We start from the raw sequence: 19364 nt of genomic DNA on the forward strand, positions 1-19364 counted from the left end.
GGCTCCTCTGGGTGGATGCTGGCTCATGGGGGTCAAGGGTGAGTGGCTAGATCGGCTCTCAGGTGGAGTGCTGGCTCTCAGGTGGAGTGCTGGGCTCTCTGGGTGGAGTGCTGGGCTCTCGGGGTGGAGTGCTGGGTTCTCTGAATGGAGTGCTGTGGTGTTCTTATTTTCTGGATACCCATAGGCTCGATGTTCCTGGTCTTTCTTCCCATATTGCCTCTATACTTTAGCACCCTTGTAAAGACTTTTACAACCTGTTTAGTTGGACGTGGTCTTGCATGTGGTGAGGGTGGATATATTTGTGGTGTGCCAAAAAGACTTTATGCCTTAGTGCTCATTTTCTTGAGAGCTCTGCATTGTTTTCTAAAATAATATTGAATGGCACATTGCAGGGCGGGAGAAGAGATGAAATTATAATTCTTGCAGGTGGGTATCTTTTGTGGCCATAATGGCTACTTCTGCCATAGCTGGGGCCACACGTCCTCTAGTGTTCTTTAGGTCATTCGTTCCAGTGTGTAATAGTATTGTCTTCGCTCCTATTAAAGTGTCCTCTGAAATTATTTCGAGGGCACTCTGGGTCGTGGGGCACCATATTTTTCTCGGCTTCAAGCCAACTAGTAGTTCTCTTTCTGGTAGATGTTTGTCGTTGGAGTCAAAGAGAATGACTCCAATCCCAGGTTGTTCTTGGAGATGAGCTGAGGTGGGAGTGTTGGTTGAGCTAGCAGAGGTGCTAGGGAGGTTGTTATTTGTTGGAGAGGGATCTGAGGGAGGAAGGTTGGTGTTGGTTGTAGTGGGATCTTCTGGGGGAGACAAGTTGGTGTTGGATGGAGAGGGATCTCCTGGAGAGCTGGTTGGTGTGAGTGGGTGGAGCATGGTGTGAGGTGGGCTGGGGTTAATGACCCTGGGTAGCTGCTCCTTCAGGGCCTGTATGGTGTCTTCTGTTCTTCAGCTGCTTTTTTGCTTCTTAAAGCTCTCTTCTCATCTCCTCTTTGATCTCCTCTACTTTTCTCATTGTCACTGTCTTCATTTTGTTGGTCCCCACAAGGTCAAATGCTATTTCTAGGGGGTTTAGGGTTAAGGTTAGAATTAGTGTTAGAATTAGGTTTAGGAGCTATGGTTAGTTTTGGGTTAGGGTTAGGAGCTAGGTTTAGGGTTAAGGTTAGGTTTTTGGGTAAAGGTTAATGTTAGGGTTAAGGTTAGGGTTAGGGGTTAGGGAAAATAGGATTTTGAATGGATTTCTGAATGTACGTCCCCACAAGTTTAGCTGTGCAAGACTTGTGTGTGTGGGGGGCGGGGGGGGGGCTCTCTTTCCTAGGGGTGTCCTATGCATTCCCTGGAACTCCCACTTACATCACTAAATGTCCACTCCCGCTTACAGCTAAGTGACAACCATTGCTCCTAGAAAAGTGGGCTCTGTGCTATGTAATAATCGTTTTTTTCTGGTAATTCTCATTCTTGTGACACGTATAGGTCATTCAGTTTGGAGGGTTTCCATATTACCATACCACCACAGTAGAGTAGAACTGTCTTTTAAACATTCCCAAAGTCTAGTTACTGTATCTTGTCAGGATTGGGAGAGTTAATATTGCTATCAACCAGTTTACTCTTCTGTTTGAAGGTATGTGCGAATTTCTCTGAAAAGGTTAATAGCAAACAGAGACATATTTTCCATTCACTGGAATTAATAGCATAGGACAAAAATGTAATCTAATTTGATGTATTGTGGGCTTGGTTAACTCTGACCTTCCCTATTTACCATCCTACTGTATGTGACTGGAATATTATCTTGTGACCTTTGCGGATGGCGTGAATAGAGAAAACAAATGAAGAAGAGTGCTACAGCCTCCATCAAATATTCACGATTGTCCTTCTCCTTGTGTGGGACCAGTTTGAAGTTTTAATTGAGGTGGTGTGGTGTCACTTTAAATGATGTGTTTCCTCTTCCTTCATTTACATTTGACTTATTTAACAGACACTCTTATCCAGAATAACTTACAGTACTGAGTGGATACATTTTCATACCGGTCCCCCATGGGAATGGAACCCACAACCCTGGTGTTGCAAGCACCATGCTCTATCAACTGAGCAATACAGGACCATTATTAGGAGGGTGTGACTCTCGCTGCATACAGATAGGAATAGTGGGCCCGGCACACTACCGCCATGTCTGAGCTACCTATCCCAGAGTGCACTCTGTTCTGAAGGCACCCATGACCCCACAGAGACACATTTGTTCAGGGGATGGGGCAATATTTAGGAAGAAATCACATTCTTGCCCAAAACCATAGAGACAGGCTGAATGACTAGCTGAATGATGATGGTGATGATAATGATGATGGTGATGATAATGATGATGGTGATGATGGTTAGTGCAGCGATCTGCGTATGAGCTGTATGGGGAGTGAGGAGGGACAAGATGAACTAGCTCCTGAGGGGGGGGATCTGTGTGTAGATGAGTGTGAATGTATGTCTGTGTGTCTGTATGAGTGTGCGCACCGGCACATGCATGAGTGTGTGTACAAGAGATACGAGAGTGTGTGCTTCCCACTCTGCTCCTCTCCTCTTGACTCACTCCTGTATTTTGGGCAAATTCTCTGTCTGATTTCACAGTGCAGGGCCAGAGGAGATCCAGCGTGTTCGCACACAATGGGCTCTGTGGCTTCTGCTCTACTGCTCTCCGCTCCACCCCGCATCCCAACTTGACATGGGCACTCTTAATCACTGGACTGGACTTTCATCAAGGGCTACATACGGACCTCTGGGTTACAGGTTTCTAGTAGAACTAACATGTTTTTAAAGCTGACAGCTGACGATTTTTAAGCGTAATCATACAGATGTCTTGCTCTGGCACCACCCCCCTCTCACTCTCAGTGCAATTCCCATGCTCTTGCGAGAGTGACGTTTTAATGCTGTGATCCTGTCTTGTGGAGTCAGGTCATAGACCTAAAGTGCTGTGGAAAAGTATTTGTCCCCTTTCACATTTTTTCAACTTTTGCATATTTTTTTATACTGAATGTGATTTTCCACCAAAACCTAATATTAGATAAAGGGAACCTGCGTGAACAAATAACACAACAATTACATACTTATTACATTTATTACAAAACAATTTTATGCAACACCCAATACCCCTGTGTGAAAAAGTAATTGCCCCCTTACACTCAACAACTGCTTGTGCCACCTTCAGCTGCAATGACGCCAACCAAATGCTTCCTTTAGTTGTTGATCAGTCTCAGTCACTGTGGAGGAATTTTGGCCCACTCTTCCATGCAGAACTGCTGTAACTCAGCAACATTTGTGGCTTTTCAAGCATGAACTGCTCGTTTCAAGTCCTGCCAATAAGACTTGATTGTGTGTTTCGGATCATTGTCTTGCTGCATGATCCAGCTGCGCTTCAGCTTACAGACGGATGGCCTGACATTCTCCTGTAGAATTAGAGCATAATGAATGGTTCCTTCTATTAAGTCAAGTTGTTCAGGTCCTGAGGCAGCAAAGCATCCCCAAACCATCACACTACCACCACCATGCTTGACTGTTGGTATGAGGTTCTTACTGTGGAATGCAGCGTTCGGTTTCCTGTGAGCTGAAGCATAGCTGGGTCATGCAGCAAGACAATGATCCAACACACACAATCCAGTTTACATGAAAATGGCTACAAAGCAACACATTTAAAGTTTTGGCATGGCTTAGTCAAAGTCCGGACCCAATCTCAATTCGGATGTTGTGGGAGGACTTGAAACGAACAATTCATGCTTGAAAACCCACAAATGTCGCTGAGTTACAGCAGTTCTGCATGCAAGAAGTGGGCCACAACTCCTCCACAGCGACATGAGAGACTGATCAACAACTAAAGGAAGCATTTGTTTACAGTCATTCTCACAACTAGTTATTGAGTGTAAGGGGCAATACATTTTTCACACAGGTCAATTGGGTGTTGCATAACTTTGTTAATTAAATAAATAAAATAAGTATAATTTGTGTTATTTGTTAACTCAGGTTCCCTTTATCTAATAGTAGGTTTTGGTTGAAGATTTGATAACATTCAGTATCAGAAATATTCCAAAATAGAGAAAATCAGAAAGCGGTCCAATACTTTTTCACAGAGCTGTACATATTAAATCACATGTTTGGACATTGACCAGGGAGCTACAGCAAGCCTGGCTGCTCTGTGTTGGCTTGGCAACACGGACCATCACCTGGTAAAGGGTCATCTCAGACTCCTACTGATATCATCATAATGTCTAATGCCCTTGGATTATATCTACTCTTAAATGGAAGTTTCAAGATTTTGAAATACAGTAGATTTTGAAATACAGTAGATCCAACAGGAGTGGTAATCAGTGTAGTCCGTTTTTGAGAGCTGCATCTCTGCTGAGTGAAAAGTCAACTATATGGGGAATTTCAACTCTCTCTCTCTGCAGACTGCAGGGTGTGCAGACCAAATTCAATGGAAGGTCATTCTGGTTTCCACCACCAGGCTGGCGATGCAATTACTGACAAATCTGTGTGTGCAACTGTAGAAAAGTGGATTACCCAGAGACATATGACTAGGGCCAGCACATTTGTAAGCTGATGGATAAATAAACAGATTTACTTGGGACGGAAATATCTTGCTTCCCTTTCTTCCCTGATTTAATCAGAAAGTTTTAGGGCGATGAGGCCCTTTCTTTCTCATGAAGTTAGAGAGGTTGCTGCCATGGGCTTCCATTTTATTAGCTCTGACTATATCTGACTATATCAGATCTCAGAGGCTGTCCAAACATTGAGCAAGTACATATCTGGGAGGGCTGTTTCAAGGCAATGTTACATTACTCTTTTGAGATTCTCTGTGTAGGGAGATGCCAACTTTCTCTATGTAGAGCAAACCTGAATTCTCCTTCAAGCTCTTTAATAAGTCATCTTTTCACTACTTTTCCCAACAATACCTAACTGTCATGAACAGACAGATACAGTATTTGGTATTTGGTTGTTTATTAGGATCCCCGTTACCTGCTGCAAAAGCAGAAGCTACTCTTCCTGGGGTCCACACAAAACATGAAACATGACATAATACAGAACATTAATAGACAAGAACAGCTCGAGGACAGAAGTACATCAATTTAAAAAAAATGTAAAAGGCACACGTAGCTTACATATCAATACATACACACAAACTATCTAGGTCAAATAGGGGAGAGGCGTAGTGCCGTGAGGTGTTGCTTTATCTATTTTTTGTGTTTTTTTGTCATTTATACCCCTTTCTCGTGATATCCAATTGGTAGTTACAATCTTGTCCCATCGCTGCAACTCCCATACTGACTCGGGAGAGAGTCAAGGTCGAGAGCCATGCATCCTCCGAAACACGACCCTGCCAAGCCGTACTGCTCACTTAACCTGGAAGACAGCCGCACCAATGTGTCGGAGGAAACACCGTACAACTGGTGACTGAAGTCAGCCTGCATGCGCCCGGCCTGTCACAAAGAGTTGCTAGAGCACGATGGGACAAGGACATTGCGGCCGGCCAAACCCTCCCCTAACCCAGACGACGCTATGCCTATTGTGCACTGCCTCATGGGTCTCTCAGTCGCAGCCGGCTGCGACACAGCCTGGGATCAAACCCGGGTCTGTAATGACGCCTTAGATTTTAAATTGATGTACTTCTGTCCTCGACGCCTTAGTGATGATCTGTTTTTCTAAACCAGGTTTGCTGTTTATTTGAGCAATATGAGATGGAATAGAGTTCCATGCAATAATGGCTCTACATAATACAGTACGCTTTCTTGAATTTGTTCTTGATTTGAGGACTGTGAAAGACCCCTGGTGACATGTCTGGTGGGGTAAGTGTGTGTGTCAGAGCTGTGTGTAAATTGACTATGCAAACAATGTATGCGATTTTCAACACCATGTTTCCAATAAAAAGAAGAAGTGATGCAGTCAGTCTCTCCTCAACTCTTAACCAAGAGAGACTGGCCTGCATAGTATTAATATCAGCCCTCTGGTTACAATGAAGAGCAAGACGTGTCGCTCTGTTCTGGTACCAGCTGCAGCTTAACTAGGTCATTCCTTGCAGCACTGGACCACACGACTGGACAAAAATCAAGATAAGACCAAACTAGATCCTGCAGAACTTGCCTTTTTGGACTGTGGTGTGGGACAGACCTCTCTCCAGCTTTACAATGATTGAATCTATATGTTTTGACTATGGACAGTTTACAATCTAAGGTAACGCCAAGTAATTTAGTCTCCTCAACTTGTTCAACAGCAACACTATTCATTACCAGATTCAGATGAGGTCTAGAACTTTGGTAACGATTTGTACCGAATACAATGCTCTTAAATTTTGAGATGTTCAGGACTAGTTTATTACTGGCCACACATTCCAAAACAGAATGCAACTCTAAGTTAATGGTTTCATTGACTTCATTAGCTGTGGTTGCTGGTGCGTATATGTTTGAATCATCAGCATACATGGACACACATGGTTTGTTTAATGCCAGCGGCAGGTCATTGGTAAAAATAGAAAAGAGTAGAGGGCTTAGAGAGCTGCCCTGCAGTACACCACACTTTACATGTTTGACATTAGAGAAGCTTCCATTATAGAAAATCAAGTCAATAGTGATGATATGAATGGGAAGCCATGCCCAGACAAGGTGACATTGCCCAGGCTTGAAGGAGGACTAGTTGGACAAAGAGCAACATACAGAGAGAGCACCACCTGCATGCCACTCCTACTGTTATCAGCAGGGGAGCTCTCCTACCAAAAAAGGACTAACCTCATACCCACCTCTACATTCTGTATTAGATTGGCTCCCTCACCCTGACATGATGTTGTACACGTGACATAAACATCCAGCCCACACAGGGACATGGTCTATGGATCTTGTGAGGGAGCAGGGGATATGTCTCAACACTACCTTTACAAAAACATTTAATATGAAAAATGTAATGCAATATTTTATTATCAATAGTTTTGGGTTTATGTTTTGCTTTCAATATCATTATTTTTGTTTGCAATACTAAGAACCATTTTCTCCTACTTCAGAAGTTTTGCTTAATGGCACAATATGAAGAAACCCACTCACTAGAGGATTGCACCAAATAATAACATTAAAGGTGTTTAAAGTGGCAATCTTTGGTTGAAACATTAACAAAGTATTTATTTTAAGCTCAACATGTGAAAACAGCTATTTCACATCTGAAAATGCGATTTCACTTGTGAAACTGCAAATTTGACATGTGTTTTTTGTTGTAAGGGTATTTCTTTACTCAATGTAGAATTCCCTAAATGCTCATCAATTAGGCCTAGTCAGTGATAACATGTCCCCAGATCCTCTGTGATATCAACTGTAACACTCTTTGGTTCTAACTTTACAGTACATTGAGTTGTCAGCCTTGAATCTGACGACCCACCAAGGAGTGATAGCAATATACTGTTATTGTCTTGATGTAAAGCCTTTCTGACAACATTTGCTTCTCAATCTGAAGATTGTCATTCAGACAAAAATAGTCCCTTGACAACTGCACCCATTTCATGCTTTGTCAACTCCAGGAAGGACTAACTGCACAGCGAAGAGCAGAGCACTGCTGGGAGTTGACATTACAGAGCCACAGGCCAGAAGCAGTGCTAAGGTTGTGAAGATGAACCTGATATCGTAATTAAGGAGACCCTGCCTCAGGTAAACATATGTACACATACAAACTTCATTTAAGGACCAGGCCATTTAAGGTGGGCTCACACTACCATCCACCAGCTTCATTCCTCTTACATGTACCTTGACATGAACGCATTTGACATGATACTGTTAACATGGAAATAGTGCATTCAGCAAGGTACAGAATATGACCTTTACTGAGACTTTTACTCCAACAGACAATCACAATTAACATGAACTAAACCTTCAATGTTTTGTCAGTTGCAGGCTAATGTAGTCTTATGAATCTTTCACTACAATCTCCATACCAGAACCACACGCTTGATTTGGTTTTACACTAGTATTGTCACGAACGTCGTAGTGAGGAGACCAAAGCGCAGCGTGATATGAATACATACTTTTAATGTAAGACGAATGAACACGAAGAACACTAAACAAACTAACAAAATAACGTGACCGCTATAAACAATGAGTGCAGACATGCAACTTCACATAGACAATAACCCACAAACCAAACTGGAAAATGGCAACCTAAATAGGATCCCCAATCAGAGACAACGATAAACAGCTGCCTCTGATTGGGAACCAATCTAGGCCACCATAGACCTACATATGTCTAGACTAGACACACACACCTAGACATACAAAAAACCCTAGATAAGACAAAAACACACACACCACCCTGACCTAACCAAAATAATAAAGAAAACAAAGAATACTAAGGTCAGGGCGTGACAAGTATAGATAAATACATAAATACACTGTACAAAAATATAAACGCAACATGTAAAGTGTTGGTCCCATGTTTCATGAGCTGAAATAAAAAAATCCCAGACATTTTCTATACGCAAAAAAGCTTACATCTCTCAAATTTTGTGCACAAATGTGTTTACATCCCTCTAAGTGAGCATTTCTCCTTAGCCAAGATAATCCATCCACCTGACAGGTGTGCCATATCAAGAAGCTGATTAAACAGCGTGATCATTACACAGGTGCACTTTGTGCTGGGGACAATAAAAGGCCACTTAAAATGTGCTGTTTTGTCACACAACACAATGCCACAGATGTCTCAAGTTTTAAAGAGAGCGTGCAATTAAGGTGCTGACTGCAGGAATGTCCACCAGAGCTGTTGGCAGAGAATTTAATATTAATTTCTCTAACATAAGCTGCCTCCAATGTAGTTTTAGAGAATTTTGTAGTACGTCCAACCAACCTCACAACCGCAGACCACAAGTGGTGCAGCGGTCTATGGCACTGCATTTCAGTGCAAGAGGCGTCACTACAGTCCCTGGTTCAAATCCAGGCTGATTCTCATCTGACCGTGATTGGGAGTCCCATACGGCGGCACACAGTTGGCACAGCGTTGTCCGGGTTTGGCCGGGGTAGGACGTCATTGTAAATAAGAACTGACTTGCCTATTTAAATAAAATAAACATTTAAAACATGCCAGTGCTTAATCTCCACATCCGGCTTCTTCACCTGCGGTATCATCGGTGGGGGCGGGGTGCTAAGGAGTATTTCTGTCTGTAATTAAGCCCTTTTTGGGGGGGAAACTCATTCTGATTGACTAGGCCTGGCTCCCCAGTGGTAGGGCCTGGCTGCCAAGTGGGTTGGCCTATGCCCTGAAAGGCCCACCCATGGCTACACCCCTGCCCAGTCATGTGCAATCGATAGATTAGGGCCTAAGTAATGTATTTCATTTGACTGATTCCCTTATATGAACTGTAACTCAGTAAAATCTTTGAAAATGTTGCATGTTGCTTTAATATTTTTGTTCAATATAGTTAAACCTACTCATCCACTGGCATATCGCTCTCTCATTTCAGTCACACACTCATCTTAAATTGACCGTACATCAATATCATGGGCCAATTAACAACACTATGAGCGTGAGATTACTCCTTGCTTGAGTGTGTCCTACTGCATTACATGCAGGATCTCCTGATGAATCAATTACGTGGACTGGGGCCGTCGATGAGAATGAAAAGCATATCTGTTCCTCTAAAGGTCTGTGAAGCACTGTGGTTTGATTAATTCAATAAGATACAGCAGCACTTTGCACCTGGAGGTGAGACAAAGAGCAGGTTCACACCGGAGTAGGAAGCTGGGGCCAAGGCCCAACCTCTGTGGAATGACTAGGGGTCACCATAGGCTCCGGGCAGGTCAGAGAAGGTGTTATGACCACGTATCAGAGAGAGGTTGGGTTATAGGGCGTGGGGTCAAAAGATAAAGGGCAAACTAAAGGGGATGTAATCAAAGCAGAGGACCATTCCACTAAGACCTGCTGATACGCTTTGTGCTACCTACAACACAACTGTAGGTAAGGCATCACAGGACCACCACAATGATGCATTACAATCAAATGCCTCATTCTACGTGCCTTATCCCACAACCTTTTGAGATTGCTTTGTCTTTGCTCTGACTAAGGTCGTTGGATGGAAACTTTGCATTGGGTGCTAATGGAAGATCCTTTCTAAACCAAGCTATACTGTATGACATGCAGCCCAGCACCTGTGTGTTTACTATTCTCTCTATGTCTGAAAACAGAGCTGCTTTTTCCAGTAAGGCCCCAGTGTTGGGTTGGGCTGGAAGCTAAGCTGAGCCTTAATCCAGTATTATCCTGCTTGGCCCTCACTCCTCTATGCTTCTGCACGTTTTCCTTCAGTAATCTATTCAGCAGGCAGTAGTGGTGGCACTCTGTTATCCCACCCCCCTCCATTCCTCCTCGCTTTCTCTGGGTGATGAATGACACCTATCTCAGAGCAGCACCTAATTATTCTCCATTAATCAGAGGAATGGGAGCTGTCGCACACCACAGCCTCCACCCTACCACCCCACCCCAGGCCAGCCTCCTTGCCTCTGCCGCTCCCTCAACCTGAGCTGGCTTTCACACCCACCCACTCATCACCCAAGCCATGCAGCCAGCCAGCCATAGAGTCACTGAGCCAACGAGGCAGGCAGGAAGCCAATGTTCTACTGGTGTCACCATGGCAACGGACAGAGTGACGGAGGGCAGGGAGTTTGTGTAAACAGGAGGACGGAGGAAGGTGGCAGTACGGACGGTTACGGCTGTGCTGCTGCTGCTGCTACTTCCGTATGCCATTTGTGTGTGTGTGTGTGTGTGTGTGTGTGTGTGTGTGTGTGTGTGTGTGTGTGTGGTGCTGTGGTGTGTGTGTTGTGTGTGTGTGTGTGTGTGTGTGTGTGTGTGTGTGTGTGTGTGTGTGTGTGTGATGAGGGGTGCAGCAGGGGGGCTGGGTACATACTCTGCTAGCTCCTCAAGACTCCGGTACACATCATCCTCATTTAGAGCAGTGTCCTCTGAAGGAAAGGGCCTGAAACACACACAGAGGGAGAAAGAGAGACAGAATTAGCCACAGTAAGACATGGTAACAGCAGGGGATGAGTGTCTATCAGTCAAGTTGTCAATCTTACTCCATCATCATCATCTATAATACAACAATCTCATTTATTCATGAGCTCCACTGTTCCTCCATAGACACAAATCAGCCATGAACACAGAACACACAAAGTCAAACAGTTCGTGCAAGGCTGACTGGCATACTGTAGCTTAGTATCCCACAAAGGCTATTTCTCAAATTACACAATTTCCTGTTTTTACCCCTATATGGGAAATAAGGTGTAATTTGAGATTTACTTAAACCATAAAGTATGACTCAAACGCATAAGATTGAGCCCTTTTCCAATTCCTATTTCTTCTCTCTAACTGAGTAGAGCCCTCCAGGGAATGCTAGAATGTTCAAATGGATGACTAATCAATTAGCCACATAAATATGTGGATTTCTCAATCTTTTTCTTCTGGAATTTCATAAAAATGCTTAATCTGGAATTTTAACAGAGTGAAAAAGCATATTGGGCGATGATGAGATATCAAGAATACCAGATTGTATACAAGCTGCATTTCAGAACATGCTACATCGTTCAGTTGTGTGCATGCTGCATCTGTGTGTGCATTGAGAAAAAAATTATTAAATTCATATGGATGATAGCTAACGAAATGTTTGAAACGCTAACATAATGCTAAATGTCCAAATGCTAACATGCCATGAACCATTTCTCTGAATATGTATAGTAAATATATTGGGGCAGTTAGCATCACAAGTATCTATGTGCTACCATGCGTGGGTAATGTAGTCTTTGCTGTTGTGTGATAATGTGCCCTCCACACGCAACACATTTTTTATCACGTTTGTTTCAAGTTTACAAATGCCTCAACAAGTGGTATTTATCATTTCTGCCTCCGCCATGCACGGATGTTATTCTGTTTTGGATGACTAGGTCTATGATGATTGCCGGCATCGTGCCATGTTTAAGCCGTGAAACTATTTAAGTAGTTGCGGAGCAATCAAATACATGGCAATGGATCTATCTGTAGTGTATGGGACACTGGAGTATTGACCTTGGTTCACCATGGATAACATGACTTCAAAACATGTGAAGCCCTGTCCTACTGAGAGAGTCATACAGCTATTAAACACACACACACACACACCTGTCTCTTATACACATCTAGATGTGTATAAGAGACAGCACACACACACACACACACACACACACACACACACACACACACACACACACACACACACACACACACACACACACACACACACACACACACTCTCTCTCTCTAAAACTAAAACGAAGAAAAACATTTGAAATACAAAAAATAGACAGAAACTTTTATCTTTGCCTGCAAAACCGATTTAAATAAAATAAAAAACCATCATAAATTGTTTATTTAAAAAAAAAATACTTTGGGCAAAAATCTAATTGTTTTCTTCTAATGGGGTTTTCGAGAATCTGAATCTTGCAGGTAAATGGTGCCAGTAGATGGCGATGTTTCAAATAGGCTTAGCTTGTGCGTCACTATCACTAGCTATCAGTAGCTAACAGGGAAGAAATCCAAGGGCAAGCGTGGCGCATGAGTGTGAACCATAGGCATGAACAATGGCGGCAGTAAACCCAACACCAGCAGTGGTCGGTGGCGAAAGGCAAAGCCCCGTATGGGATTATATTGAGTGGAAAGGACAAAAGTAAATGTATTGTAGAGTCAGAAGATGGCAGCCTGTGTGGAACAGAGATAAAAGGGAAAAACCCAACCAAGTTCATCACCAAGAGCACGCCCAAATAATTACAAGAGAAAGACAAGGTGAGATCTATTATTAGATTTTTGGAATTCGGTCAGGATTCGACTCCTGGTATCATATGAACACACATAAGATGAAAATGTGTAAAATTACAGGAAATTTCCTTTAAAACTGCTAAATTGTATTTCTGCCAAAATGAAGGGTGAACAGTTTGAACAGTTTGGGGTCGCAAGGTGGGGGTTTGTTAAAATGACAATATCCATCCGGACCTTTGTCACCTAGGAAAGGTGTGAAAAGACCATCTCAAATAGTACTGGAGTACCCCTGCTATAGACCTACAACACATACAGTACATGGCTTCTAGGCTACTTTCTGTCCCTAACACTAAAACTAAAACTGAAATAAATATATATAAAAATGAAATAGAAATGTTTTTATCAAACAGAAACTAAATAAAAACTAGTGAATCAAGTCGGAAAACTAAACTGAATTTCAAATTAAATGTTAAAGCGAATCGTAATAAACACTAATAGAAAATCACAAAACTATAATAACCTTGGCACACACACACACTTGCAAACACACACACGCACCCGTACGCGTACGCACACTCATCCATGTCCATATACAATATCAATCCCCCTAAGTCACAGGCCACACAAAGGTTCTGCATCACTCATAGAAACATGGAGTGAGAAAAAGAGAAAGGGAGATTGTGAAAGAAAGTGTGTGCGTGCGTATGTGTGTGTGTGTATGGTAGGAACACCATTCCTTCCTGTACTGTATGTGCTGCTGACACCCACTCCTCACAGAGCAGGCTGCTAGCCCCTATAAAGGAAACGTACAGACCCCCATCTCACAGCTGATTACATCAACACTAATCTCGCCCACCAGCTGGCTCTCTCTGTTGATGCGGCAGCAATTGGAGCCTGGGGACGAGGTTACATCAACACAGGGGCACCAGAGGTAAAAAAAAATACAGACGGAGAGGAGGGGGGTAAAAGTGTGTGGGTTCAGGAGAGAGAGAGAGAGAGAGAGAGAGAGAGAGAGAGAGAGAGAGAGAGAGAGAGAGAGAGAGAGAGAGAAAGACAGAGACAGAGAGAAAGAGAGACAGAGACAAGAGACAGAGAGAGAGACAGAGAGATAGGAAGAGAGAGAGAGATACAGAGAGAGACAGAGAGAGATAGAGAGAGAGAGACAGAGAGAGAGAGATAGAGAGAGAGAGACAGAGAGAGAGAGATAGAGACAGAGAGTGTGTGTGTAAGTACCTAGGGCTCAGTCTGAAGTGGGTGGGAGATAATCAGGTGGACAGTGCACTGACTGAACCCTGACAGTCACAGCTGCATCTCATATTACTGTATGTTTAACCATAGTAATTCACCTAGAGACATCCACTGTGTGTTCTGTTAATACAGTTATTTAGTTGTGGTGAAAGCAGCATTAGTACAGGCACTAAGTAAACACTGTTGGCCATTTTCAATTATCCTGGAATATGACACTTTTCAATTAAATGTTTTTATTAAATCTGTCCTCTTGTGTCACGCCTCTTATCTAACTGAATTTGTGCTTTTCAGTTAACCAGTTCATTCTGTCACTTGGACTCACATCTATGGAAACCCCGAAGGGAGTTTAACAGAATCAGTCAATTCAATTACCAGATGGCCAATCAAACCATATCTCCAGGTTTTCATCTAAAATAAACAACACCACTGGCTGCTCATTGATGCTGTCATGAATCCCCAGGCTGGTGACAACTCCAAGACCTTCCAGGTGGCACAAAATCATATCTCCTGTATCTATGTTTAGCAGAATACAATGTATTCAATGCATTGTTTACGAAACAATCACTCGTGACATGTTTTGTGTGGTCACTATGAGGGACTAACATGTCCCACTGACATCAGGATAAGGAACACAATGCATCACAGAGCTCGGCTGGCTGTCCTGGAAAAGGTCACCTGGCACCCCTCGCTCTCCTTCTTGCTTTCCAATCAGTTCTTTCTGTTGTGCTCTCTTTCTCCCTCCTTCTCAACCTCGCTCTCTCTCTTCCTCAACCGCTCTCTCAACTGATGTCCCTCTCTTTCTCAACCTCTCTCTCTTTCTCAACATCGCTCTCTCTCTCCCTCCCTCTCCCTGTTTCAGTGTTCAGATATAATCAGGCAGTAGAGGTTATGACTGTTTATTTCCAGACTACCAATGGACGCCTCTGAACTGGAAATAACTATGCAGTTGTTAGGTGCGACTGCAGTCGCAGTAGGCAGGGCAGTAACTTCTAGCAGGACCCAATGCAGAGATCAATAGTCCAGTGTAGTTGAGGCAGTACGTTCTATCAGGCCCCATCTTGTGCTAGTCCACCCAGCAACCCTGATAAACGTCCATCTGACTTTCCCTTCATTTAGCTTTGCATGACTCATTCATATTTACTGTGTGTAAAATATGCATGATTATGTGTGTTATGTGAGTAATCTGTGAATTAGTATGCAAATTTGCAATCTACATGTATAGCATAGTGTATACATGTATAATGTGTGTATTGTGTGATGTGTAATGTATATGAGTGGCTAACGTGTCTTTTGTCACACACACTGTCCTGAGTGGGCATTAGCATGCCTACTGCCCCAGCCTGGGGTGAGAGAGAGAGCATCCTGACACTTCTCCGCCTGCAGTCCTCTCCTGCTGTGTTGCAGCCTCTGTGTCTGCTGCCCTCTTTCTCACTGTGGAGCTCTGCTCTCACGCACACTACAGCACTCTGACACACTGAGGGACACAGTCACACACACACACACACACACACACACACACACACACACACACACACACACACACACACACACACACACACACACACACACACACACACACACACACACACACACACACACACACCACACACACACACACACACACACACACACACACACACACACAACAACACGAATACAGGACTGTTGGCTTGTACTATCAGGGGTGAATCAGGACACTTAAGGAGAAGTGTGAGTCGGCCTACTGTAAACTAAGAGGTGGCTTTGGATTAGCTGATGATAGTTATCACAAGGAGAAGGCGGGAGGGAGTTGATTTACTATTTCACTATCAGGAGAGAGAACAGGGAGAGATTAAGGTCCTGCTATGAGTTTCATAATACCAGGAGAGCTCTCAGCCTATAGATGAGGAATACAAGGAGAGCTCTCAGCCTATAGATGAGGAATACAGGAGAGCTCTCAGCCTATAGATGAGGAATACAGGAGAGCTCTCAGCCTACAGATGAGGAATACCAGGAGAGCTCTCAGCCTATAGATGAGGAATACCAGGAGAGCTCTCAGCCTCAGATGAGGAAACCAGGAGAGCTCTCAGCCTATAGATGAGGAATACCAGGAGAGCTTCAGCCTACAGATGAGGAATACCAGGAGAGCTCTCAGCCTATAGATGAGAATACCAGGAGAGCTCTCAGCCTATAGATGAGGAATACCAGGAGAGCTCTCAGCCTATAGATGAGGAATACCAGGAGAGCTCTCAGCCTATAGATGAGGAATACCAGGAGAGCTCTCAGCCTATAGATGAGGAATACCAGGAGAGTCTCTCAGCCTACAGATGAGGAATACCAGGAGAGCTCTCAGCCTACAGATGAGGAATAGCAGGAGAGCTCTCAGCCTATAGATGAGGAACAGGACGTAAAGACAGATGGCCATTATTCCTAACCTCTATTCATCACTTTTTGATGGAAAACTTTTCATGGATTTCTCATGGAGACAGGGCTTGGACACTGAGTGTTCCAGGTGCTGAGTGTTTCTGGGTTTGCAGGGTGGAGAGAGGCTTACAGTAAAGCTGGGGCTCAGGGCCGACAGTGACAGAGACACACAGGCCTGATCATAGAATCATTACGGCCAACAGGCATCAAAGAACCAATCAATGGACTTCAACAGCAAGTCAATGAACACGCCTCCGGAACAATTATCCACAGATCAAACTCACAGACAGGAATAGAGAGAGGGAGAGAGGAACAGAGAGAGAGGGAGAGGAACAGAGAGAGAGAGAGAAACAGAGAGAGAGAGAGAGAGAAACAGAGAGAGAGAGAGCGGTACACAGAGAGAGAGAGCGGTACACAGAGAGAGAGAGAGAGAGAAACAGAGAGAGAGAAACAGAGAGAGAGAGAGAGGAACAGAGAGAGAGCCAGAGGAGCAGAGAGAGAGAACAGGAGGAGTGTTTTTAACTGCTGAGAGTCTCTGGGGTGAGAGAGGGACACGTCTGTGTTTAGTGACAGGGGGCATGGGGGTGAGACTGAAGAGGACTGTCAGGTCTCTGTAAAATGACAGGGGCAGAGGGGCCTCAGTCGCCTTTATCCCAGGCAGTAGGGGAAGGACAGGAGGCATCGAGAGGCCAGCGTGTGTGGTGGGTGTTTAACGACTGATATACACTGCACTTTACTGAATGCCTGACCCCTCTGCAAGGACAGACATGTTAACATCATGTGCCTTCATGTGCCCTAGATCATGCCATGTGTTGGTCATGTGCCTCTTGGCAAGCTTCCTATGTTGGTGCGAGAGAGAATCAGTGACGTGATGGATGATTGAAAGATTTATAATTCATGATCTGACTGCACATGGTTAATGTACTGTACATGTACAGCAGTACCAGTCTGGGATGAGCATTCCAGGTGAAGCTGGTTGAGAGAATGCCAAGAGTGTGCAAAGCTGTCATCAAGGCAAAGGGTGGCTACTTTGAAGAATCTCAAATATAAAATATATTTCGATTTGTTGAACACTTTTTTGGTTACTACATGATTCCATATGTGTTATTTCATAGTGTCTTCACTACTATTCTGCAATGAAGAAAATAGTCAAAATAAAGAAAAACCCTTGAATGAGTAGGTGCCAGGGTGTTTTGACTGGTACTGTACATGCCAGGGTGTTTTGGATTAAATGACATTTTCCCCAAAACAAAAGACACTAACTAACTGTGAGAGGATTTTCAACTCACTGTGTGGTGCTCTGGAGGGCAGTCGGTAGTTGGTAGAACATGGCGCTTGCAACGCCAGGGTTGTGGTTTCGATTCCCACGGGGGACCAGTACAAAACATCTAATAAAATGCACTCACTACTGTAAGTCGCTCTGGATAAGAGTGTCTGCTAATTGACAAAAACGTAAACGAACCAAACAGGCTGTGATTTGTTTTCACCACACTGGGCTGGCCAGACAGGACAGAAGTGATTTAGCCACCTCTCACCAAGCTGTGTAGTATTTATTAATGGCCAGAGCCAGTCTCTGTGTTCCCTGGTCTGGCATGGGGCCTAATGGACAGGCTCCATCCACTCATTACCCAGCCCGCCAGGATAAAACTGCTTTATTTGTGGAGCCAGCGAGCAGGGAGAACAGATTGAACAAATAAAGAGAAATCAGAAAGCTGTTTCGCAGCGCCCAATAAACTAGCATGAACTATTTCCTTTGATGTGACACAAAGAAATATGAGGTAGAGTTTAGATGTGATCTGAGCTATCTGATACTGGACTTACATGTGGTCATTCTTCCAGAACTGGTTATCAATAGAGGCAGAGGTATAAATAGGAGTGGGCCTAGATCTAACCTGTTACCAGAATTAAACAACAGTGTCTGATTGAGAGATACAGTGAACATATTCAATATTCCTCTTTCTCAAATGGGCAATGGGAGGAGAGAAGACATACCTGATCCCTTTGATCTGTGCAATGCTGTGGTGGGAGATCCTGGACAGGGCTGAGATCACCTGAAACACACAGCAGAGAGAGAACACAGTCAATGACACGGTCATAGTCCAACACACAGTCTACAACACAGTCAGCAACACAGTCAACATCTCCTCACTCAGTCAGTAAGACAGGCCCGTCTGCTCCGCCTAAATCTGGTTAATAGATGTTAAACTTAATGTGTTGACGAGCGAGGAGAGCAATGTCGTGTTTCTTAGCAACATCGTCGTACGCAGCCACACACGGGATTGTGTGTGAGCATAATGCAGGCCACCATGTTAATGATGACATCCAGAGACATGTGGTGCCAAATGCCCCCGCACAGTCACGGACGTGGGCCACTTTACTCAGATCAGACCCCCCCCCCCTATCATTATAACCCTCCTTCTCTACTCTCACTCCCTTCTCCCCTCCTCCTCTATCATTATACCCCTCCTCTCTCTACTCTCACTCCCTTCTCCCCTCCCTCCCTCTATCATTATACACCTCCTCTCTCTACTCTCATCCCTTCTCCCCCTCCCTCTATTCATTATACCCCCTCCTCTCTTCTACTCTCACTCCCTTCTCCCTCCCTCCATCATATACATTATACCCCTCCTTCTCTACTCTCCACTCCCTTCTCCCTCCCTCCCTCCATCATTATACACCTCCTACTCTCTACTCTCCACCCCTTCTCCCTCTCCCTCCCTCTATTCATTATACACCTCCTCTCTCTACTCTCACTCCCTTCTCCCCTCCCTCCCTCCATCATATCATTATACCCTCCACTCTCTACTCTCACTCCCTTCTTCCCCTCCCCCCATCATTATACCACCTCCACTCTCTACTCTCACTCCCTTTCTCCCCTCCCTCCCTCTATATTTACACCTCCACTCTCTACTTTCCAAACCTCTCCCCTCCCTCTATCA

At 44.1% G+C, this 19364-nt stretch overlaps 1 protein-coding gene across 8 annotated transcripts in view; it reads right to left on the reverse strand.

The window, feature by feature from the left end:
• LOC111961547 (guanine nucleotide exchange factor VAV2-like) overlaps positions 1-19364 on the reverse strand; it is a 228801-nt gene that overhangs the window by 47033 nt on the left and 162404 nt on the right. For all 8 annotated transcript variants that reach the window (XM_070441947.1, XM_070441944.1, XM_070441941.1 and 5 more), the window contains exons 3-4: positions 18418-18476; positions 10895-10963 (exon numbers count right to left, since the gene is read on the reverse strand). In XM_070441947.1, the coding sequence (XP_070298048.1) occupies positions 10895-10963; positions 18418-18476 (128 nt within the window). The remainder of the gene's footprint in view (positions 1-10894; positions 10964-18417; positions 18477-19364) is intronic.

Source organism: Salvelinus sp. IW2-2015, linkage group LG4q.1:29, assembly GCF_002910315.2.
Source record: "Salvelinus sp. IW2-2015 linkage group LG4q.1:29, ASM291031v2, whole genome shotgun sequence".
Lineage (NCBI taxonomy): Eukaryota > Metazoa > Chordata > Actinopteri > Salmoniformes > Salmonidae > Salvelinus > Salvelinus sp. IW2-2015.